The 25,966-nt window shown below is 39.9% G+C and overlaps 1 protein-coding gene across 4 annotated transcripts in view; it reads left to right on the forward strand.

Annotated features, from left to right (window-relative positions):
- Positions 1 to 25,005, forward strand: part of RIMKLB (ribosomal modification protein rimK like family member B) — an 85,437-nt gene extending 60,432 nt beyond the window's left edge. For 2 of the 4 annotated variants that reach the window (XR_010391104.1, XM_064518446.1), the window contains 2 exons: positions 6,562 to 6,630; positions 6,885 to 8,815. Coding sequence is in view for 1 of the 4 variants with exons in the window: in XM_064518446.1 (XP_064374516.1) it covers positions 6,562 to 6,609 (48 nt within the window). In the remaining 3 variants the exon portion in view is untranslated. Of the gene's footprint in view, positions 1 to 6,561; positions 8,816 to 23,701; positions 23,853 to 24,911 lie in introns of those variants that run through there. The other 2 variants (XR_010391105.1, XR_010391103.1) reach the window with 2 other exon arrangements.
- The last annotated feature ends 961 nt before the right edge of the window (positions 25,006 to 25,966 follow it).

Raw genomic sequence — 25,966 nt, forward strand, 5'->3', positions numbered from 1 at the left:
GGAACTTTTATATTTTACTTCCTTTAAGGAGGAGAAGCCATATTTTACACACAGAATCTGAGGCAGATAGAGATAAATAGCAGACTATTGGAATATCATTCAAAACAGGAAGAATATGAAACTTCGGACAGACTTTCAAGTCTCGCAGTATTTTATTTCCCAGTACACCTGTAAAGAATTAACACTAGTTTCAGATTTTTTTCTGTGTACATTAATAACTCTTCTAGATCATCATAAAATACTTACCTGTTTGTAATCTGTATTTTCCTGAACTGCAGCAAATTTGCCAGCAATGTCATAAAGTGCAGCTTCAAATTAGGGTGGAATGGAATAATTTTTAGAGGTAAATTTTGCTCTCAATTACACTGAGGTAAACCTGGAATCACTGTATGAAAGTCAGTGGAGTGATATCCAATTTCACTAGTATAATTGAGTGTATAATTTGTGTCTTTAGTTTTACTTGCAAGATAATTTTACAGATCTGTTAAACTTGTATCTCCAATGCTTTTTCCTTTCAGACACAGCCACTACTTGCGTCTCAGCACTGGGCAGGCCTATCCCTTTATTTCTGTATATATTTGTGCATCAGCTGCTATAGGACATGGGTGTAACACTTTCAGGCATGTGGTTGGGTGTCCTTTTGGGGGAGAGATTTGTGGGTTTGTAGCAACATCTAGAAAGGGAATTTCTTTTCCTCAGGATACGTTGAACAGATTCACATTGGCTCACAGTTTTGCATCTCGTATCTGATTTCATATATATTACTTCAAAATTTTCTTGAAAGTAGAAAATACTAGTGCTCTGCCGTGTCTGCAGGCAAGCTTTGGTGGGGGAAAGTAGATCAAAATTTACTGCAGTCTGCAGAAGTTACCGTCTTAACCTTCTTAAATATTGGTTGAAAGATGGCTTTACAGATCATGCTCCTTCCTCTTTTCTGGAATGGCTTTCAAAGCTGGGTGTTGATCTTGATTGTTCCCAGTGCTTTGCATAATGTGTGGGGAAACGTACAACTTGAATAAGTCGTAACATCTTAGACAAAGGATGATGATTATGTGAGTGCTGAACAAGAATTTCTTCTATATGCCCTTCTGCTGCAACAGAATAATAAATCTGGTAGGTGGCAGCAGTAGCAGAAGAAACTCATGTGGCTGTGACCTGAGAAACATACAGTACGGGGAGAAATCAATTGCAAAATGGTAACTGAAGTAAGGGGGACAGAGGAGAGAGGCAGAGTCCCTGAACTGTGCCTTTGAATGGTGAGTCTGATTTACTGAATTCAAACCATCAAAAGGCTAGCCGTAATACAGTAGACACATTGATCTATATGATTTAGTGTCTGGTTACCTTATGTCCCCATTCCAATCTTTGTTGGAACATTCCAGTTTCCCCACTGCCTCTGTAACGCACAGTGTGCCTTAGAAACGTCTCTAAAATTATCAAATCTTAGACTAGTGGAAAGTAGGCAACACTGGAAGGTTTTCATCTTGTCCATCCATCTCTCTGCACCACAGGTAGATTAGTCCTAGTTAGGCTATTTGTCACATGTTTGTTTTAATCTCTTCTAAAAACCAAGGAATAAATGAGGAGGGTTATGTAGTCTGCCTAGGCTGTCTTTCTCTATGCTTGTAATGGAATTTTATTTTATGAGGAGAAAAAAAATGTCCTTATTTCCAGCCAGTGGTCAGGTCTATGGGCTAAGAGGCTGCTGCTTTTTTTGTCCTATTGTACAACTTTGGGGGCTTTTCTCATATGTATTTCTCTTGCACACAGATCTCGTTTGGAATGTTCTTGAGTAATTTACCACAATACTACTTGGTAACAACTGACATGAGATGGATGTATACTTATATTAATTTAACATTTCATCTCAAATGTAGTTTCCTTTGCATCTAAAGCTGGTTCCCCTTTGTGAATTATCCTAGTACTGTCAACATCCATTCTTTTTGTGCATAGAGCATGGTTTACAAATGCATGTAGTAAGCAGTAAGTTTTATGTTCTAGTGGTATTTTAAGAAATGAGAATTTTTGCATGGTACATGATGGTCACTTGAGATTTACAACAGCAGGAATCCACCTGTAACAAATGAATAGGCTTGGCACAAGACTCCATCATATCATGAATCATTCTAATTTTGTCCAATAGGCTGCAGTGATGCACATTTACATAAATAAGTCAGGGCGTTTTTTTTTAATTCCTGTGTGATTAGAATTTTTTCCTGTATTTAAGAAATCTCTTTGAGGCTTTCCCTCTCCATTTCTGAATCCTGGCTGCTTTCTGATTTAGGACATGTTAATTTAACGAGTCATTTCAGTGACTGCTAAGTACAGAAGATAAATTGCTTTCTAAGTTGGTACCAGTCATTAGCCCATTATAACATACTGAAAAGGATTTAAGAACTCTTTTAATTATTTGAGATGATTAAGTGACTTTACAAAACATTACATAGAAATAAAGTTTTTAAAAAGAATGTTGTAGCATTTTTATTAAAAAAGGAGGAGGAGAGAAGATTAGTACAGATACAAAGGAAAAATGCAAAATGCTTGCAGGGAACCTCAATGTGGTCAGTCCCAAATTTGGTCATATTAAGTAAAAGCTCTAAATTGGGAAAAGCAAAAAAGGAGATCCATTTTCCCCCTGTGTGATTTTTATGCAGGTACTAATTACTGTGTTAGAGTATTTATAGAGGACCACATAGATTAAATGATAGTTGCCTTAGAAATACAATGACAGTAATGGACAGTATTCTTTATAGAGGTCTCATGTATCTCAAGATTAAAAAAATCTTCCAGGCACCAACAATCAGAATTGTGTTTGAAAATGGGAAAAAGTGGCATATGCAGCGTATATAGTGTTTCTGGCTTACAGTTAACAGCCAGTAGTTTCAGCCACTACTTCAGTTATCTAGACATAGAATTAATTGTTGCACTAGTGCTTAGAACATTCCATAATAATCATACCTCCATTTTAAGTCAGTCTCTTCCTTCTAGAGATTAAAATGCTGACATTAGGACAGTTTATCATTCTGAAAAGAGAGGAAAATGGGAGAGAACAGCAGGATATGGAATCAGTGATGAACAGTCTGGCATGGCAGGTTTGAATCTGGATCAGTTGAAAATGCAGAGAAATATGACAGTGTGGATTGGGAAAAAGTTACCTATTTGTAGTCACAATATATATCAATAGATGGAACAGCACAGTGGCTTTTGTACTTTTGTAAAAGCATTTCTAGTTCCCTTTACAGCTGAATATTAGTTGATTAATTCCAAATTCTGTTTCGTTTAGTTATCTGGGTAGTCGTATTAAAGTCAGGAGGAACACTTACACATCACAACTAAGCTGAGCTTGAGTTTTTGATATTCAGGCCACTAAATCTTCTCCACATACCAGTTTGGACCACAGAAAACTGGTTTGCTTTTCTTAGTTACTCTTCACTTTTCATATAGCCTATAAAAGTAATGTCTGGACCACAGACTGCAAATTTCTGACCTGAGTTACTGCCAAGTGAAAGGAGATTGAATGTGTGAAGTGAAAAATACTTTGGGCAGACAGAGACTTTGAAAAGAGTGCTGTTAAATAGAGCAATTAGCAAAGACTGCGTGGGCAGTGAGGCCCATATAGAAAGTTTTTAAATGCAGTCAGCAGTGAAGTGAAAAAAAGCAAGCAGCTTGTGGTTGTAGAAGCAAAGGAATCTAAGCGTATGTTAGTCTGTCAGCGGAGATGGGGATGAGGCAGTAAAACAGCTCTTGCTGATCTTGAGTGTTTCCTGCTTTCTGCTGCAGGGAGGAAATCTTACCAAACTTTCTGTACATAATATATGCTAGTCATGCTAGCCTGCAGGCACTAGATATCAAGGAAAAAAGCTGAATATTGGCAGAAATGGGGTAGAGGAGAGTATGGAAACTAGTTGTAGTGCTTGCCTACAAGAATGGATGGTCATGTGGATTAAAATGTTGCTGTACTTAGCTTAGATGACTAATATTGTGAGGAAAAGTTGGTTATCTGGCCCCAAACACCGGCCTGTTTACCCAGATCCATCTGTAATCTTTGCTTCTCAGCAAGTTTTGGAAGTCATACTAAGGTGGAGAGGCACAGAAATGTTTATAAGCCTTTAAAAGAGCAAGAAAGCCATTTTAGGTGACTCTTGAGCTGTTCAGAAAAGCTTTTTTAAGATAAGCAGGGATTAGTGTACTCTCTCAGTTCTTCCACATTTTTACATGTGACTGTCAATAAATAATGTTACTTCTTTTCTGCTAGATGTGACCTAGCAAAGCATTCTGTTTACTGCAACTCTGATCTGGTAGAGAGTTTCAGAAGAGGTGGGCAGATTATTTTCCTTTTTTTTTAATAGGCTTCCAAGTTAAGGGCAGGGGGTATATATATGAAAGGAAGGATGGGCTTCAACTCCTCACTCTCTGATGGAGAAGCAGATTATGAATTAAGCTGATACAAAAGTAGCATTTACACTTGGGCAAGACATTTTCAGGGTGTTTCTCCATTCCCCTTTTGTTCCATTTAGAAATCTTCTCCCCTTCCTTTCTAGAACGTATGGTAGAATGTGGATCTGCCATAAGGAAGAGAAGATGGATTCTCATACTGGATCAGATTTAGCCTCTGAAGTGATATATCTGTTATTGGAATATACAGGGTCTGTATGGTAGTGTGTCAGCTCATTAAGCTCTACCTGGTGTGGTGGTGAAGGGCTCATAAAAAGACTTATGTGGATTTCTGTGTGTCTGCGTTGTCTGCTTTTTATTTGGAGGCAATTTGCTATTTGCAATTGCGTATACTAATCTGTCTTGGTAATAATTTTTTTCTTGGTTTGGAAAGGAATGTATTTGGGGAGAGGCAAGCTGGTTAAGGGAAAGCAGTCAAAGCGCATAGGACCTAAAAGACTAGTTACATCCAAAGTCTGGTCTCAACTGGACACCCATTGATGTTGCTGGGGAGAGGGCTTTTGGGGGTCCTTTTTCTATAAATATATATATAAATATATATAAGTAAAAGGAGAAGAAGAAAGATTTGAGAAAGGACTTTGGAAGTGTTGCATACATTGAACTACATCTTTTGTGGCTGTTTCTTTTTGCTTTAAGAACTCTTTGATGTGCTTCTGTATACGTATCTTATTAAAAGAACATTGGCTGTGGAATTATCTCTGGTTCCTAAGGCTGAAGTCAGTTGCAGAGGAGGAATAGACTCTGACTGCCAAACTGACACCTATTAGCTGTGCTAACCTGAACTTTGACTAGATGAGGATAGATGGTTGTGATCCATCATAAATTTTGCTGGTCTGTATATTTTTATTATGATATATACAGTACTAATAGAAGTCTTTTTTGTCAACTGGTATACTGTATAGCTGTCAGTAAAAAGTGTGGTTGCTTTTGCTCAACAGTGGACTTTTTAAATTTGTCTTGTAGTACTGTATGTTTGTCCCCAAGTGCAGATACAGTATTTTACTAAGTAATCTGTGTATTACTATAATACAGCTATATAAGATAAGGACTACATTTTTCTTGAAAAGATTGCAATATAATTCCTTTTAACATAAGAATAGAACAGAAATGGAATGTTATTAAACTTGATTGGAATTTTTCTGAATAAAGTATTATAATCAAAAAAATGATAATTTATCAGATTGATAAGCTTTCAGAGGTATATATTATTTCCAGAATTTATTGGGAAGATCTCCCTAGTGCAAAATGTTATTTCTTGTGAGCAAGGGAGGAAAAAACCTAGATTGGTCAGTAAGCCAACTGTTGCTAGCTCTTTTGCCAATTGCTCAGTTTTTCTCTGCAGACTTCCTGTTTTGGTAGAAGTAATGATACTGAGCTTCCTTGATGCTTAGTTTATTAGGGTTGAGAAGTACTTACATTTTGGGTAGGAAGGAGCTAGAGAGAGAAATACAGTGTACAATATTATGCAGATAAAACAGGAAGGTGCTGTGAAGTAGAGAGAAGAGGCCAAGTAGTAGCTGTATACACCTTCAGGTCTGTCTTCTCTGTGTAGTGAAAGTCCAGGAGTCAAGATGACTGTTTTGGTTATACTGTGGTGGGGAATGGGAATGTCATGTTCACTCTTTGTGCAGCTATAAAGATTTCATATCTGATGTTTACAAAAGGTGTGATTTGTCCCAAGACATGTATACGGAGTTTCTTTTCCTCACTACTACTGTGCAAAGCACTGTCAGTACCATTCTCTGATGGATTTTGTCTGTTCAGTGGTATTGTTTATTATTCACTTGTATGATATTTTAGGAGATTCAGGAGGAAATTTGGGATGCTTGTGCTTATTTTCTCCATCTACTTAACAAACACAAGGACAACAGAAACAACACATGTTCTAGTTATTCTCTCTACCCATCTCTACAGCAGTGTATGGGAGAAGTAGCCCAAATACAATGTGGTTATAGGACTGTTTGTCCCTGCCTGAATGCCAGAAATGTTTGCTTCCCAAGTGGCAGATACTGAAGTTTTGTCAATGAGAGAACTAGGCAGAAAGGTTGCAGTTTGAGTTTGCTAAACTTTTACACAAATTTTCCTCCACATGAAATATTTCCACAGGAATGTAATGCTTGTGAAAGATGCTGGATCAACAGTTGCAGAGGTTGAACTCCTCTACCCACAGGAAAGGTAACAGGAACTAAGTTTCACCTTTAGAATACAACCTTCACTGCATCTCACTCCTTGACCTGGAAAGGCCTTTTCCAAAGTCAGAAGAGGAGTTTGGTATCCATGGCTCAGTCCTTGGTGTATCTGTAATACAGCTATCAAGGAAGCCAATTAGATGCCAGTTACAGAGTTCTTTTTTTATGATGCCTGCTTGAATTTCGGATATTACTATTTTCAGGAGAAAGACTGACTTTTTCAATGGTTTGTTTCTCTAGGTTTTTCTACATCAGCAAGAGATCTTCCCTTCCCTCTTATGGGGACACTTCTCTCTTGATAATGTCCCCTTCACAATGAAGGGAAGAAGGGATGGAACAGCAGCAATATGAAGTGGGGTGATGTCCAGACTTGGGGTCAACAGCCATTATGACTAGTGTCTTGCTAACATGGAGAACCAAATAAAAGAATTGTAAATTCTAATTCATGTGACTGTGAGGTTCTTTTTGCTATCTTCCGATACAGCTAAGCTAAAAAAGTAAAACCTGCTGGATTGTCCCACCTTACTATCCCCTTTTTTTCCAGCAGTTTCATTCTGAAGAAATCCAGAATGCTTTATACATGCATCAGTAATTTTCCCAAATGCTTTGGTAACCCATTTTCAGGCCTTCAGTTTTATTAGAGTCGTGTTATTAGTTAACCTAAGATTCGGAGAAAACAAGTCTTTCTTTCAAAAGTTTTAAAAGGAAAAGTGTGGTATACTGTAGTGTGATAACATAGCTTGTAGTATGTGTACTTGCAGCTTTGCTTACTGCTAGAAACAGAACTACTACTCTTTTCACCTATCAGGGATTCTTTAAACTATTAGATAATGTACATTTGGATTTTGGAGTCATAGTAGGAAGGCTAGTTACAGGCATGGTCATGCCAGTTCATACAATACATTTTTTTCTGAAGAAAGCTAATCTTTAAAACCATGGGGCATCGATCTTGCACATACTTAATGTATCTCTTTGGTTTGTTATTAGTAAAGTACTATATATATATGAAGAGTTAGAAATCTACCGAAATTAGTTTTATAATGTGACAGCTTGAGATTTGTATTATAAAAGTGAAACAAATTAAACTAGAGAAGCAAGATACTGAATTGATAAATTATCAGTAAACACCTCTTATTCTTCACAACATGGAATATTCAGTGTCCTTGAAATCCTTTCCTTGTATCCTTGAAAACCTGGCTATCAGAGGCCTGTGATAATATATAATAAAGCTTGACAAAGTTTAAAAGGAAGATTGAATCATCTTTGCTGAAATTGAAGTGGACAAAATAGAGCCAAATGTGAGACCAGGTTTTTAGATTAGATTGCATCACACCTGTCTGAAAACTAGTACAGTTGAGGAAATATTATTATAGCACAGTTTGTGCAGGAAGTGCCATGAAGTGAAGGCAAATGAATGAAGAAATTAGTTTCAAGGTACTCTTTAGGCCAAGAGTTTAGCAAGAGTCAGGAAATTATTTTATCTTTGTAAGAATTTGCACAGTTGTGTCATCTGCATGATAACTGAACCACCAATGTATTGTTGGAATAAAAAAGGCAAACAATTTAATGTTCACATGTTTCCAGAGAGGTGTTCCAATCCAAAAAAAGAGGGGTGTTTAATGCTATTGTACAAGGGTCCTGTTGAGACATCATCTGGAAGGCTGCAAACAATTCTGGTTGCTCATATTTGAAATGTAATTCCTCACAGTGGGGCATGTTTTCTAGGCTAATAGGTTCTCTGTTCTCTAACATTATAGGAAACATTAAAGGAGCTTGTTTTCTGAAACCTATCACAGTGTGAAGGCTGCTACTAAAGAAGATTGCATGTGGTGGTATTAATATTTTTATTCCTGCTTTCTGTAGACTAGTTTTGGTTATTTACATGTCAGTGGAAACTAGGAATGTGATTGATCCTGTGTTTGTAGTAATGTCTTTCCTCCAAGATCTGCAGTTTGTGGTTTGTTGTGATGCAAACGTGTACCACAAACCACACCTTTGATAGCGCATGGTAAGCAGCTAAAATGGTTGCCTCTGTAGACTTGTGGCCATTTTGTCTGTTATAGTTCAGTAATTAAGAGTATGCTGATGTATATGCTAATGCTTCCATATGTGCTTTTTTGTCATTTTCCTTAATATTTAATGGAATAAAAATGGAATGAGAACATTTTAAATTACTTCGTATAGTTTCATATATACCCTCTTACTAAGATGGTTCTAGATCTTTATCTGTAGCTGAGTTCTGTTTTTTGCCTCAGCTTGCAAATGTTCAGCAATGTCCTCTCTGTTCCGCTGCCTAAATTTCATGGATTTGCTCCTGCTACCTTCTTGTTCAAGAACGCCCTTGTTTCTTCAAAATGCCTTTGCCCACTTTCTCACTGGAAAAGACCTGCTGTTGTTTCCACTCCTAACTGTCAGCCCTACTTGCTCTCATCCCTGGTTCTAGTTGTCTGCCTTCATCTTGTGCCAGATGCACACACAGTAGCTTATTAGTATTTCTTACTCAGTATCTATTAGAGACATGATATTTGTGTGAATTACCCCAAAAGTTGTTTTTGCTTTTGGGGGGGGGGGGGGGAGGGGGGATCACATTCTGTTATTTCACGTTTCCTTTTGGTATTTTGCAGCCTAAAATGGAATAGAAGTTAAACAGATGTTAAAAGAAGTTGATAAAAAATAGGTATGTCTAGTTTCACAGCCATGCCTCAGCAAATGAGAATCAGCAAATTAGTGAGTCCCTGGCTCTTGCACTCAGTCAGCTATCCTTTTCCAAGCTGAAAGATGTGCTTTCCAACTTCCAGAAGTCTCATCTAACTATGCCGGCTCTGGACCATATTTTGCGAAGTGTACTGAAGATCCATTAATTTCATATAGAATAAGAAGCACTTAAAACCTCTGGAAAAAAAAAATCAAGCCTGAGATGCTATAGTCATGTATTAACAAATACAACCCAAAGCAGAGATGTCTTTTATTTATTTCTGTCAGCATGCATGGTAGTACAGAATACCAGAAAACACAGATTGTAGCATCTCGATGGGTCGCATTTATCCCTGGGTAAATCAGTCAGTTTCAATGTATGTGATGGGTAAACAAGTCCCCGAAAGAGAAGGTGAATTGGTTTTTTTGAGGCTCTGTTTCCCCCTGTTGGTATGTAGTTAATACTGCTGTTTTTTTCTTTTAAGCCAGGCACCTTGTAATTTTCAAGTGAAACATTTAAACAGTCATCTTTAGTGATGAAATACAGAATATTAATCAAAATAAAATAAAAAAATAGTTCTAACCAGTAAAATAAATTCATACTTTAAAAATATCCTTAAATACAAATTTGAAGTGCTGAAACATTTCTAGTGTCATTGTGGGTTTTAAGATTAAAAAAAATTTTTTTTGAAATACTAAAAAAGATATTCCAGTGAAACTATCAGCAGAAGTAGAATTGATGTAGTTAATTATATTTTCCAAGTGTCAAGAAGTATTGGTTGGACTCTTTTTTTTTTTTTTAGATTATGTTAATACAGTGTTTTAGGATACAAGAAGTTATAGTCCAAAGCTACAACTAGGGAAATTTGAACTGGACATAGGACAAAATTCTTTGCTGTGGTAGTGATGCAGCACTGGAATACATGCCTAAAGAGGCTGTGGAATCTCACTCCTTGGGAGGTCTGGGAGATTTGACTGGACAGGGCCATGAGTAACCTGATTAGAAATAAAGCTGGCCCTGCTTTGAACAGAACATTGGACTAGAATGATGTTCCAACCTAATTTTTTCTGAGGCTGATACATACAGGAATTTATTTTTGGAGGGAGGGAAAAGTTAGAACAGGTGAAATGACAAATTCTTCGGTGTCCTACTTTTATTCCTCTAGGGTGATATTTAGTAATACTGTGGTATCTCTCCAACCAATAAAATAATATTTTTAAAAAAGTCATATTGCTGACTGGCATGATTAGCTGATCTAAGTTAAATGGAAGCTTCATGAAATTCATCTAAACTTTTGCACTGCATGGTAAATGAAAAAAAACTATTAAATTTCAAGTGATGCTGTTATTTTTAAATCCCTCTTAGCAGTAGGATGTTTTACCAGATAATTTGTAAAACTGCTAAACTGCGTGCCTTTTTTATTTTTATTTTTATTTTTATTTTATTTGGTAAACAAAAGCCTTGGGTCATTTAGACACTTGCTGAGGTATATAGATTTGCATGTGAGTGATACTACTGACTTGTGAAATATAAATGTAGTTTAAGCATGTGTATGTTTACATGACTGGAAGCTGAGATCATATATCAGATCTTCCTTGCAGGTAGCAATAGTTGCTATCCCCATATCAAATTGTTAGATTATATGGCCTGGATATGCCACATAAGGTCTCTCTTTAATTTGCTCACAAGGAGTTTTAAAATATATTTTTCTGTACATTCCCTATATATAGATTTTTATGCAATACTACTTAGAATTGCTTTGCAGCTGTAAGTTTAAAAGCTGTTGCTTTTGTTCCTATGATTGTATTCTACTCAGAAGAGGAGGAAATTCATAGCTGAAAAAAAAAAATCTGTACAAAGCTTTAAAAAAGGCCCTTCTAATACTACTGCAGTTCTAAATTCAGTGCATGGCCTCAACACTGAGACACATTTAATGTAGGTATGACTTAGTTCTAAACTCTGGGATTCCATCTAACAGAGGGATCTGTAGAAAGCCTACCCAGTACCTGAGATTTTCAAGCATCTTGTGTTGGTATCTTTCTTAATAGGACTAGAGCATAATATTTGCAGGCTGGAGTCCCTCATGTACCCCAACAACACTAAATTTGGCACCAAGTGTGGTGGCAATAGCCTCTCATTTGAGAATTGCATGGTGGTAGAGGAAGTGGTGCTACCTCCTTTCAGAGTGCTGAGAGCCTTCATCTTTGTGTCTTATGGAAAGAATGCCTACCCCATCAGGATACAGGCAAATGGGGCAGGGAAGATACTCACATTTTTCTGTTGAATCTACAACTGTATAGACAGAAGAAATGTAAGACAGAGCCAGAGAGGGAGCAAATAAGAGGGGGTCTGACTCCGTGGCCCAGGATGAAGATACTTGCTCAGTGTTAATGGTGAAGGCCCAATTTTTTTTTTCCCCCAAGTACTTTTAGAAGCTCTCCCTTTGGTGGAACAAATCTTTGCTGCACACTTGCTAAGTATCTCCAGGTAGATTGGGTTTTTGAGTGAATAGCTAAGCTACTTTCATGGGAGATTCCTTTTGCCTTTTTGTCAGAGAATGTTCTCCAGCCTTCTGTTGCTTAGTTGACATAAAAGCAAAGACAGCCATAGAAAGTATTCTGGATTAAGAACGAGACAGAATCAGGTATTAGAAATGGTACGTGTTCCTTGGATGAACCAGATTACTTGGATGAGCAATCTCTATGTGACTTTTCTTGTCACCTGCGGTCTAGGGAGTTCTCTATAGTCCCTTCAAGAGCTTGGGGTCTTGGATTTCAGAATTCTAAGGACCCTTTGTCTCTCTGCAATCTACAAAATTTCAGATAACAGGACTGGCAGACTGATCCAGATTCATCAAAAATGAAAACATCAGTTCTTTGGGATATCCAGCAGCTTGTATATTTGTGACAGTTTGCTTGGTCATACTTAAGACTGTTTCAGATGTTAGTGAAGTCAGAATATTCACAATGTCAGTCCACTACTGAGAATCTGGAAGTCTTCGTTATCCTTTCTATATTGGAAAGAACAGGAAAATGTTTACCTACAAAGAATATTAGAGCCTGCTAATCCCCCAGTCATCAGTGCTTCCATCAGTATCATGATTTGATACACAGTGTATAGTCACAAGCAGATTCCAGACTTCACATAGGTGTTCAAGAATGAAAGCCATTATAGCTGCTGTGTGAATCTTTCCTTGGAAAAGAAACACTGGATCAGAGCCAATGCTATCTAACAGCCTTGAACAAGCAAGGGGGATCAAACCATTTGTGTTTGAAAGCTAACTTGCTTTGAAAAATGAATGTCGTAAGTCAAGCAAACTCACTGGCTATGCATCTCTGAAGAGAGCTTTTGTTTTCCTGAAATGATCTCTGCAGGTGTATTTTCATCACCAGCTTAAGGTTCTCTGAGATCATGGTCTGTTGAAAGGCTTGATTCCATTCATTTCAGCAGTAGTATAGTCTGAGATTGGTTTAAGATGCTTGTTAAGGTATATCCTGAAACAACTGATGCTGTCCCAAATATTCTGGAGATACTGATCCCTAAGGTGGACCTACTTGTGACCAAAGACAATGCAAATTATCTTCCTTTATTCTCAAGAAGAGAACAGCCCAATACCGATAGCAACTAATTCTTTGGTTCGGGGGTCTCCTTTGCTAATATATGCTGTCTCTCACAGTTCACGGTGCCCTGGGAAAGAGGAGACAAGGTGGTGCTGAGATAATGTTATTACTTTCAGCCCTACCCCAGTAGCTCTATTTTTCTCATATTCTCAGTTCACGAAATCACCAGAACTCAATATTACTACCCCAAGACAATGGTATTTTGCATAATTTGGGGTTACTATTCCATCAATACCGGTTTTCCTCAGCTCATGGTTATGTAGCATATCCGAAAGACATCCATGGATACAAATTGTTTTACTGAGACATGGTGAATGCTACTGAAAAGCTTTTCTCTACAAGAACTTAAGTTGTGAAGTGAAAACATTTTTCAGAGATGAGAAGAAAATACTTTGAGACAATCTTCACTTTCAGTTCCTCTGGAGTGTTTGTTAGAACAGATGAACCTATTTTAAAGTTGGAGAGATACTTTTGGCAGCACTGTCTGCTTGTCGCTTACAGATACAGTATGATTACAGTTTCTCAGATCAAACAGATTTCTTACCTTTGTTGTCTAGTCAGGAAAACTTCTTCACTATGGGACTTCAGTTCTTTCAGTACATATGGAACCACTGTTTGAATTGTTATCTTCCTCCTCTGTCTATGAAGGTGACTCTTTAGTGGCTACTGTTTCAGCTTGCAAAGACAAGCTGTACATCATACTCTTCAGTCAAAGTACTCCCTCCATTCAGAGCAATGAAACCTCATCCTCATAAAAAAAAATGGTGTTAGACTTTCATGTTGATCAAGACTTACGCATATTTTTGTTTTTTAGGGATTTTTTTCCTAAGAGCCTAATCATCTGGAAATGAAGCAATACTCTGTCCTCTGAATGTAAAGAGATATTCTAAACCCACAACTCAAATAGAATGAGATCCCTTATAAAGTCCCTTGATTATACTTTCTTTTGACATCACAGAAAATTTGGATCAGAGGCTAATGAAATGGTTTGCACGTCCAACTGGAACAGCACATACTATCAACAAGCTACATCCTCCGCAGCATGACCCCCAAAGCAGAAGTTTGAAGAGCTGCTACGAACTTTTACCAACTGGTGGTAGAAAGGGCAACATTCAGGTGAAATCCCAACTCAGTCCTGCGGGACCAGGCTGCTCTGTCATTACTGTACATGGGATCAGCACTTGCAGACAGTCATAAAAAGGAATGTTGTTGACTTTCAAGGTCTGTTGACTCTTACTATTTTTCAGCAAGCAGAAATCCTGTGACCCATGCTTCTTTTCCACAGCCCGTTAGTTCAGCTTTGGGATTCCAGAGAATGAAGAAACTAGGTGCGGACAGATAGGATCATTCTACTTTTTATCCCTTGGGAACAAAATACAAGAGCATGTTGGATATATATGTTGCCCTTGATGCAGACTGCTGCAGAAACCTTTCCAAGCTGCTATGTGGGGGATTCATGTGCATCTTCAGATGTTCAAGTAGTAGTAGCTGAGCATTCGATCAGTTCCTCTCGCAGCGGTCAGTTTCCTGTTCCCACTGGTTTCTAGGCTAAATGCTCGCCCATTTGACCAGGAGATCTGAAGAAGTGGCAGAGGAAAAAGGAGGAGGAAATATAAAGAAGGCTAAGGGTGAAACAGAGTAGGGAATGAGAAAACTAGGATGAGAGATGAATCAGGGCAAAAGATGTGCAAAGAGCTGAGAATATAGGTTACGCTGTAAGCAAGATGTCCCTATTCACTGTTTGGGGAGCTGTCTGTTGTGTGAAACATACACATTTCTTTGAATAGAAAACACTTTATTTTTTCCCATGCAAGTCTGTGAGACATTAAATTGACTCAAAGGGCTTAAAAGAACCTCAAGTTAGGGTTAACTTTTCAAAGAGCAAAATGACTGGTCTGTAATGCATTATTCTCCCAACTTTGGGTCTTTCCTTACCACACTTCCTGTGCTCTGCTTGGGCTATGGCAGTGCTCATGGACTTGCAATTAGCCAAATATATAAGAAATTCCATGCCCCCCGATCTGTTGCGTTCCTAGCTGCTGATAGGCTGTGTGTTGCATCCAGTGCAGTTCTGGGCATAGAGGTGTCTGATTTCTGTGATCCTAACTATGATCTATCCTATTGCATACTGCAGTGGGCTGAGCCCTGACTAAGTAATTCCCTATCCTGCTAAGGTAAAGTATCTTTAATGAAATATTGGCAAACGTGGCAGAAACCTTGTAAATACTTTATATAGCTAACTGTTATGTCTTTGCTTCTTCACCCCTCACTCCTTGTCTTCTACAGGTTTCTCCAAGATTTCATCTTGTCCTGACTTTAAAAGCCCATTTCTGGATTTTTTCTCCTTCTAGAGATAATTGTACTTACCAGTACTGCTAAGCAGTCTTATTGTTAACTAGGATTTCTTGGTATTTAGCTTGAAATTTGCCACCATGCCTCAGCTTTACTTACTCTACCTATCCAGCTTCCTTCTCAACTATTTTTCTGCTGCCTTGACCTTGACAACTTTCATATAGTTTGTAGGTTGTGATCCTGCTTCCGTTTCTTGAAATCCATGCTCTTTATAGGAAGATAAAATTTTGTCAAGGCAAATTTAAGCCCTGTGTATTGTAAATAGGCCGTATGCATAATCAGATATCCCCCACTCCTCCTCTCTGGCCTTTTGGACCTTCCAATCCTGAGTTTCTTTAGCTTACTTACTGTCCTGCCCCACCTAAATCCAGGAATCCTCAGAGCAGATCACATTGTTTACATAGGTTACATTGTGGAATAGTTTTCTCACCTGAGATGCTGTTAGTTTATGTAAACCAAGACTGAATATAACTCTAGAGAGCAGAGAACAAACTCTTAGTGGTCCTGTGGGATGAAAAGAGTGTGACTTCATAGTAGCTCTAATGTCCCAGGAATCTGAATGCCGTGTCCATATACACAAGTGGAAGCAAAGGAAATCATTTAAGTTAAACAGACATTCCAGGTATTTTACAACAGAGCCAAGAATGTCAGGAGGCACTATGAGGGGAGTAGTATGAACAATGTATTAGTAAAGAGGGATCATGTGAATTTTCAGAAAATCATTTTGTGTTTGTTCCAGAAGAACAGGTGGGGGTGGGTGACAGGGAAAAGAAGGTCTAGCACAGCTGTTTGCAACCTTTTTTTCCTGAATCTTTAGCTTCCTGCAAGTTTTCCAGTAAGGGTGCAGAATTTTATATTGCAAAAGTAAGTGCACTAAGGACAGGTCTGTGTTTTAGTGTTCTTTTGTAATCCCCTCAAGGGAATACACAGACCTCTAAGGGCTAGCAGAGAACAGGCTGAAATTCACTGGTCTGGAGCACAGAATAACAATCCTGCCATTTTGGGATGCTGGTTTAGAAAGGAAGTTTCCAAGCTCTGCTTGGGTTCCAGATTGATTCCACAAGGCAGTAAATCCTGTTTACTGGGTAATTAGATCCTAAACTTTATGGCCATATGTCACAGAATGGAACACCTACAAAGCTGTCTTGCATGCTCAAGGTATCTTTTCTTTAAGGCTTTGATAAAGGAAGCTTTCTTCTAGCAGGCTTCATGCCTGAGCAGGCATTGTTTACACTCCCACAGCTCATGGAAACACCCAGCTGTATTCAATAGAATTGCAGCTGTGTGGGCCCACTTCATCTGGATCACATGCAAAACTACAAGCAATCTGGCTGTGCCCCAAACTGATATTAATATCTTACAGCACAATGTTTTTAGCTAAACAACTTCTTTATAATGAAGCTAAACATCCTCTCAAGAAGGGAAACTTTGGATTTCTAGATGCAAAGAGGAAAGGAAGGAAGAAATAACTGGGATGGGAGGAAGGGGATGGGAGGAAGCAGAGTATGGAACATGCTAAGCTGAATGCAGGGCCCCAAGAAGAATTATTGCTGTCCTTTAGAACTGTGCTAACAGTAGCAGTACTGTTCACATTATGAATTGGACCCACTTAGCTCCTGAGTGTATTTTGGAGCCAAAAGCCAGGGGTCTACATTGGATCCATTATGTAGGTGCAATGGATCTGTGCACTTGCAGTGAGATGTGCAGCTTATATGGAAACATAATATAGCAGGGCAATCACTTTTCCGTGTGTTTGGTAGCCCATGCATGAAAATGGTTATTCACTGCCCAGAGGATTAAGGTCGGCAGAGCTGACCCGTTATAATCTAGAGCTCTTCAGGCAGCAGGTGTTGCCTGTGTATGCAGGCTGGCAACTCTTGCTTCTTCATCTGGGACGAGCTTTGCAGAAAGAGTGTGCACAGTGTGTTACCTCATTAATCAGTATCAGAGCTTAAGCATTTCTCCATAGACTTGTCTACAAGAAGAAGGAGGAACAGATGATGGTAGGTCAGTGTGTGTTCTCCAACAGATGGAGAGGGGGAATAATTGCTTCAAAATGAATGTATTCACGTGATCAGTTTTTCCTTCAAGTGAGTATGCCCATACAACAGCTGAGAGGGACTTTCAGGCATTTGTCTTGCAGTGGGGCTGAGAACTTTTTTGAAGTCTCCTCATAGTGCATAGGATACTTCCCCCAAATCACCCTCCCTGTGAGCAAGGACAGGAAAAAGCAGTGCATGCTAGTATGGGCTGACTGAAACTTAGGAGCAGAGCATTATTTCTGAAAGTTTAGTTCCTTATTTGGTTCATTAGCTGTAGGTAAGTGTGTGTTGAAAGAAGAGCTTCCTGGTGACTAAGTTAAACAACATTCAGACTTCCAACTGTTTGTAAATAACTGGAAAACTTCGGAAGCAGCGGTTGTTTTTAGATACAGTGTTGTGGAAACATGCAAAGAGTCCTCAGAAGAAATCATAGGTCTAGGCATAAGTGTATGTTCAATATGCAAAGCAAGGGACTTGAGCAAAACTTTAGCTGGAATCCTGGAACTTCCAGACTACCTACTGTCATGCAGATGAAGAAGAAACAAGAGAATTAACCTGCATGCATCAGTAAAACGGCGTTTGACTTTTACTACCTTAATCTCGGCAAGCAAACGATCCTTGTAAATTTGAATGTGTAGATAAGCTTCAAAAAAAATGTCGCTCAGAGCAGTGGAGAACTGTTTCCATTCTTTCTTAACTCACTGCAAGTTCTTTTGCAGTCTCCGCTTTGAACTGCGTCATTCCAGTAACTACTTCTCCTTTGGTGATAACAGTTGTTCATCCAGCTGCTGAACTATATATCACTTACTGTTTTCCTCCTCTATTATATTGCCCTCTTTGTTAAAGTGATTAGCATCTGATAAGATTTTACTCCCTTTCACAAGTATCATGCAGGACATTCCAGTTACTAGCAAGAAGTAAAACTGTCTCCCAGCTTCACCAGGCTCAAACTGATTTACTTGAAAAGTTGCAACTGTTAGTTTAGACCAGCATTGATTTTCCTGTGACAATCTGATTTCCCTCAAATTAAGGTATATGGGAAAGACCCCAGCACATTCTGCTGTGTGAGTCTTGTAACTGTGGGGTTATATTTCCTAGATGAGGCACAGTACTTACAAGCTCTTTCATATATCTTGCATAAACTAGCTAGCAAACCTCATAGTGTGAATCTCTGCTAGAACAGGTCCACTGGGAATGGCACTGACAGTACAGTGGCTGTTCGACAGAATTTGGGCTGGCAAATTTTAGACAGAGCTTGGTCTATTGAGAATATCTACAGATAAAGATTCAGGAGTTTTTCCTACCTTAACTACATTACATCTTTGGACAGATACTGGATGAACTCCCCTGATGAATAGTTTTGTTTATGGAGTATGGGAGCATAACTGTCAATGCAGTGGAATGCTTTGTGGAATGGATCTCTGACAATCCCGCTCTTAACCATGTTTATTTTCTCCTGCCTGGTGATTTGTGTCCTGATGAATTTTGTTTCAGTCTACTGTGCTCAGCATTCTTTGGGTAGTGAGTGAAAACCTGACAGCTCTTCCACAAAAAGCAACTCATAATTTTGTTTGGGCTTATTTCAGCACAAATAGTATTGCCAGAATTTGAAGAAGGATTTCTTTTTAAATTCGGTTTTTCTTACTTTTGATTTGGTTCAATCTTGTTTTCTGCAGATTATGTGTTTTTTCCAAGCGTACTTGCTTGTATATGTATTAGACAAACTGAGGCATGCGGCACTTGTTTATTGTGTGGACATTTGGTCCTGTCCAAACTGCAAGAAGAAAAGTAGCTTTTCCAGCTTTCCAGGGCTTTCCCTGGGCTCTGTTCCAGAGGTCGTCTTAGATCATACCTGATTTTCTTCTTCCTCACTTCAGGAGAGACCCTGATTGGAGGACTGAATCCCGTTGGTAGCTGGGCATAGGAGTTGTCATGCTGACAGGTTATAAAGCTGGTGCTGCAGAACCTGAGACAAAGTAGCCTAGTCTCCTCTCCTCTATCCTTCTCTAGGTCCTTGCAAAGAGGCTTTTTGGCAGCTGTGCCAAGTGCAGCAATGTCGTGGACAAGTGGCTGCTTCTCAGCATGTTGGCCCTGCTTCTTCAGTAAACCCCAGCAAGTGTTTCTGTCCTGTGAGTCACTGTGGAACTGGTTCCAGCCCTTTAGGAAAAGGGAGGAAGACAGCATATGTGTGGGAGGGAGGAGTGGCTCATGAGGTATCTGGGGGACCTAAAGCACCCTTAGTACTCTACCTTAGTGACTTCAGAGATTAAGAGTGTATTGTGGAGGGCATAGGACTAGGAGAAGGCATCACTGGGAACCAAAAGTCTGAGGGTACTAGGCAGAGGCAAAGGAAATGCCACATGAAATAAAGTCAGGGAAGGAGGCAAGCAGATGAATTTGAGTGATTGTGCATTGTCCTTGACAGGGAATGAGGAAGCTGGAGATGAGACAGGTGCCTGGCTGGTGCAGGGAGGTGGTTATACTGTGGTAAGGGAACCTGAAAGACCAATTCTGAGGTTTTCCCGTGGAGAGTGGGGCAAAAGAGGCTAAAGGAGGGAGAGTCTGGCCATCTTCTGTAATTTAGTATGGCCTGTAGAAGGGGTGTAGTATGGGTTTTGGAAAACCAGTAGCAGTGTTGCGCTGAGAACTTCCTGATGAAACTAGTTAAAAAACTACATTTTTTTCCAATTTCACCCTCTTTCCTGTTCTTTATACAATAGAAATAGAAGAGAAATATTCATTATCAAAGCCTCCTCCTCTTGTTCCACTTTGCACTGATTTTCCTCTTGAAGAGATAACTAGTAATTGTTACTGAGTTGTAGAAGGCCAAGGACCATAGAGAGAGTGGACAGGTGCCATATTAGGATGCTTCTTGTCTTAGCGCGTGACTTCTCACGTGCCTCTTTCTGTCCTATTGCTCAGAGGCCCAGTGACGGTAAAAGATGGTAGCACAAACAGAAAGATTATGCAGATGTGATACATCTGTGAGAAGTTTGCTTCTGCAGCATCATTATTGGATACCAGAGAAACAACTCTGTTGTCACAGGAGCAACTAAAGGGACTGTTCCAACTGAACTTCTGAGGCAACAGCAAGGCCCCTTTCCTTTGAGAGACGAGGTATTTTGAGTACCCATTCCTCTTATGGAAGGCTGGGTGTCCCTCTGTGGGGAAGGTATGCAGGCACTTGTTGCTTCAGTCTCTGTAGTTCTCTGGGCTACTTTTTCTACTTTCCCAAATACTAAGGCTGGACCCTCTGAACCTCACTGAGTCCATTTGACATCTGAGAAGTGAAAGCAGGAAGATAAAGGAGAAATAGTAAACCACAAGTTCCTATTGCCAGGCAGCCTGCATCAGGGAGCAGTGAAGGCCAGCTGCTCCCAAAGGGCTTAAGAGCTTAACCTGATAACATGGCTGGTAGGGTAGGGGCCTTGCTGGCACAGGCCCAGCCTCACAGTACCTGAGTGAAGCAAGGCAGACCAAGAGATGATAGCCAGATTCAAACAAGACTCCAGATCATTAGACACGTTCATGGTGATGAGGCAGACTCCAGTTCAAGCCAGGTATGCAAGTCAGCAAATCAAAACTGGTGCAGTGTTGGTGAACATGGTCAGTCACAACCCCATGATCACCAAGTAAGTCTGTGCTGATGAGGGAAGACTGAGGTCAAACTGGACAACACGGTTTGGGGTTCAGATCAGGCCTGGTGAAGGTAACTGGGATCAGACACAGCCCTGCAATGGCCCGGTAGGTCTGTGGTGACGGGGTGGGCCGAGGCGGGGCTGGGCAGTCAGGTGTTCAGGATCAGTTGGGCCTGTGGCCAGGCAGGGGCATAGCTGTGGCAGAGCTGGAGACTGGCATTGCTATGGCATCACTGGGGGTGGGACTGACAGCCCTGGGCTGCACTGAAATGGGGTCCTGGGCCATGGGCAGGGGTGGGGGTAGGCCCCAGTGGAGGCTGGGTAGAGCCAATAAGGCCTATGAGTGCCCTCAGGGCCCTAACAGGCTGCTGCAATCACATTGGTATCAGTCTACCAGTTAGTCAGAGAACTCAGTTCCCTTCTGAATTTCCTTCTCCTTTTTAAACATAGCTGCTTATCTTTTAAAAATGTAGATGCTTTTAAACCTCTTTCCCAGTTTTCTTTTGTCTTCCTAGGACTTAAGGGGTGGTGCTGCCAGCACAGCTGAGCTATCCTTCTACAGAGAAGGTGAGAAGGTCTGTGTGGGCCTGAGGGATGCGAAGGAGCCCCTGCTACTCACCATTATATTGGAGACTGAGGGCAAGAACCACACACTACTAGGTGGCTTTCTCTGGAACAGAAAACTGTTCCAGTGCCTCATCTTCCTGGTGAGGGTGTCAAAGTTGAAGCTAGAGCTACTTCAGTGGTGGGGGCAGACACTAGCTTACAGTATCAGGGCTTCATGGTCAGGGCTTTGTTCCTTGGGGGAGTTTTTGAAGTGTCCTTGCTATTCTCCTCGGCTTGTTTACATCTTTGCTAGCCTGTCTAGTAGGGTGCACTTCAAATGTGTCCCAGAGAAGGCTTTTCAGCCATTTCCACCACAGTCATCTGTTCTGCCAAAAATGACACATGAAGCAGAAGGCAGCTGGTAAATTCTGCTTCCTCCTTGCTAATTTCACTCCTTCATTGCTGTGATGAGGGGACCAGAGGTGGAGTGCAAGAGGGTGCAGCTGCAAATGTGAAAGCTGTGCACACAGAAATGTGCTGCTCCTGCAGTCTGATGTATCAGCCTTAGAGACAGATACTGAGGCAGAGAGGGATTGTCCATGGGATAAGGAACCTTCTCTCTGCTTAGCTATAGAACAGTGCGTGTTCCTTAGCCAAATGGGTTTGCGTTAGGAGAGTTGTACCAGCCTGCCTGCAGATGACTGCAGAGATGCTTTGGTGCTGACTCTCAGCTCCCATTTGAAAGGTACTCTTCACAAACATACATGCCAGTAGACTGCTGTATTGCCTTTTGGAGGAATAGCACCTCTGCAGAGTAATTATGAACAGTATCAGAAGCCCACTTGGAGTTTTGCATAAAGCCTTGTAATCGATACTATAGTGAGCAGAATTACAAGCTCTGACTTCCATTCCAGAAGGTTGTGGATGAGAGCTGTAGGATCCTTGTTTTGATGGTGGCAGTGTGTACGTATGTACTCTATATGATTTGATGATCAGACTCTATTACACAGAGACATTCATACTAAGGATTAATATATTATTATTAATGGTTATATTATTAATAGTTATATTAACAGCTATATTGCTCATATGTTATATATGGAGTAATTCATAGTAGTTCATATTAAGACTAATGAGGCACCCAACCTTTTTCTGAGGTGGTAGCCAAAATTCCCTTTTGTGCATAGGTTGTGTTGTCAGTGATTCAACTATATGCCCATGGACCCTTCCTTCTTGTCCTACAAAGAATCTCTTAACACAAATTCCAGGTGATGAGAAGTGTTGGATTACAGCAATGGAAAGTGAGTACATGGCCAGTCACACACAACTGATCTTACACATGCATAAACAAATGGAAACGATAGCAAAACATCCATCAAAACAAGAGTGGGTAACAGCAGTGCTTGGCAGTAGTTCAGAACACAGCTCTGTGGAGTATTCTTATTCAGATCCAAGATTTTACTGAGATCTTATGTCTCGCAGTTGTTCATCCTCTGATCTCCCAATCAGTAACACATGCTGAAGGCTTAGGGACTCTGGCATTTGCTGACAGGGTGAAAGGCAACTGCTTGAGTATTGTATTTATTACTAATGCTCAAGAATTCCCTATGTTTATGTTTTTCTGTTTTATTTCCCTCTTGGACCATGTGGCTCCAAGCATTATCAAGGACCTCACAGAACAGCATGAAGAATCTTTGAAATCGGGTGTTTCATCATTTTGACATTTAGGGAAGCATCTGGGGGCTGGAATTTTTTTCTTGTTCTGCCCAGAAAATGGTCAGATCCACTTGCTTCTAATTGTTATGACTTGCCAGGGTTCAAAGTGGGGTTCTAATTTTGGTAATAAATAATATTCAACCCATTCCAGCATGGTGTACAGATCTGGCTTCTACTATTTGCTTCTTGATGCTTCCAGTGTCCTTGTACTACAGATACCAGTATAAATTTGTGTAAGTCCTATAAACCTCATATGCAGTTCTAAGAACTTCTGTCTCTTCCATATCAACTATGAAACAACTTGTTTAGCAGTAAATAGAGTTCTATGCCCCTTGTTTCCTCTGCAGACTAGCCACTAGTCAGATCACATGTGCTCAACCGGTATGCCCAATTCCCCCCTTGAGAACTGCTCAGGAGTTACCCTGGGGTATTTTCCTATACTCCACAGGTCCCTCCACTGCAAGAGGCAATAAGGAAGTTGTGATCATCCACCGCTCTGTAGTTAAGGACACGATAGATGAGAAGAAGGTCTTTGTCCAGAACATTGACAGCGGCACTTTTGTGCAAACTGATACCCATTTATGTGCCAGGACAACAAGGTAAGCCTATATAGGTAAGCTGTGGGGAGGGCTGAAAGGGTGTTCCTGGTGGTGTGCAAATCCTCACTACATCAACATAGAGACTTGTGATTTGGATTGCCCAGCTGCTATAATAATTGCCTTGGCTCTGGATTTGAGTAAAGAAATCACACTTGATTGCCAGTTCATATTTTACTGCTACTGAAGGCTTGTTTCTGAAAAATTGTACCAACCCACTCTACAGTTTCCCTGATGCAGACTTGTTAGGTTTATAAGCACTGATCTTAAGTGGGCTCCAGGAAACATCATCCTGAGTATCCACAAAAGTTCCATCAAGGAATGGCCAAGAACCTTAATGAAGTCACCACCTTTGTTGCCCTAGATTTCAAATGCCATGATGCACTCTCACCTTTTTTAGAAATGCTGGGAACCTACCTGGCAACTGTTTGTCACCTATCAGAAGACCTTCATCTTATATTTTTTAGTTGTATTCAAGCTCCCTAAATCATTTTTGTCAAAGAATATCTTCCTTGTTACATCAAGTCCAGAAAACTCTTCTTTTCTATTTGTAGCTGGTGTATCTTTTTTTTTTTTAATATACTGTCCAGTACTTCAATAATGCCTGGCTTATCCAGAATTACTTCTTCATCAATAAACACTCCCAACTACACTTAATGCATGCAGTTTACTCTAATTATAATTATTGGAAAATTACACACCCACACTCTCTCCTCTGAAGGTGGCATGATTCTATTATTGAAAAAAATATTTGATTAGCATCTTTTTGGAAGACCTTTTGTCTTTTATTCCTTTTGCAACAAAATGTGTTATCATTATTTGTTGAATCATTATCATGGCTTTGAAAGATAGATAACCTGAAGTAAAAGATATTTCAGATGGTTCCTTTGTGCTTGCACTAGAAGGGCCTTTGGAAGATTTGAGCAAGGCCTATAAGAATTAACAGTGCCTAGTCAACTTAAAATTTCCTCTTATCAGGACTAATTTTGCGTACAGAACGTGCCTAATTATAGTTTTTCTGTATGTATCTGTGGACTTGTCTGCCTTGATATGTTCATGCAGGTATTTGCAAGAACATCCACATGTATGTGCACAGACCTATGGTAGCTAATCAATATCTGTACTTGATTTTGTGAAGATGACTGCACAAACAGGTATGGGCTGCATTTTTGACAGTGTGTGCAAACCTTATTTTGATACCTTGTATTGGCCATTATACATGATTTATTCAAAGCTTGATTTCTTTGCAACAATCTTTTTCCAGCTAACTTTTTGAGAGGTTGCATGGATTGTAGCTGGGTTAGAGCCTTTTCAAAGGAAGTGGTTCTCCTTGCATGGTCCTGGGCAATAAACCAGTCCTCATAGCACTGGTTTAACACCTTCCTTGCAATGCTGCAATCCAATCTCTCATCTCTTTCAAGCTGTTAGTAAGTTCATTTCTTAAGGATCACCTGCAACAGAGTGGGACATTTCAGCACCTTCCTTTCTCCTTCAGAGTCTCTCTTAGATTCATATTCTCCTTTCTCTACATTTTTTCCCAATCTATATCCTCAGGAACATGTTATGTCCTCAGATCTTACGAGAAATAAGGCACGATGCCTAAGGGAATGTCATGAAAAGATACCTCAATTTTGGACTACATCCTGGGTGAGGGTGGAAAGGGCTGACTTTGTGCCTGACGGTTATGCTCACAGATATCTTACTTGCTTTCTCCCATTGCAGTACAGTTTTGAATTGTCAGTCTGAACAGCAATTTTGTCCTGTTGAATGGTGAGGTGAGGAATGTAAAGGAGAAAGGGTGGAGAGGATAATAATGAGGAGTAAACAGGAGATTTAAACTGGGTTTACATAAGATGACGTGTTAGGGATGCAGCTCTCTGCTTTTAATCTCAGGCAGGGCATTTTATTCTTTAGGAACCACAAATCCAGCATTCCTGAGTGGCAGCAGGAATTCATAATCAAACCTGAGTAAAGACTCAGATCTCTTCTGTAAACTTGCCCCCGGATATAACCCAGCTCAGAACCAATTCTAAACCAGAAGTGGATGGCTTGCAAGAACTGCCAACCCCTGAGCTTATGCTACTGCACTCCAGCACACCTCCTTCCTTTTTGACCCT

This window comes from Dromaius novaehollandiae, chromosome 1 (genome assembly GCF_036370855.1).
Source record: "Dromaius novaehollandiae isolate bDroNov1 chromosome 1, bDroNov1.hap1, whole genome shotgun sequence".
NCBI classification, from domain to species: domain Eukaryota; kingdom Metazoa; phylum Chordata; class Aves; order Casuariiformes; family Dromaiidae; genus Dromaius; species Dromaius novaehollandiae.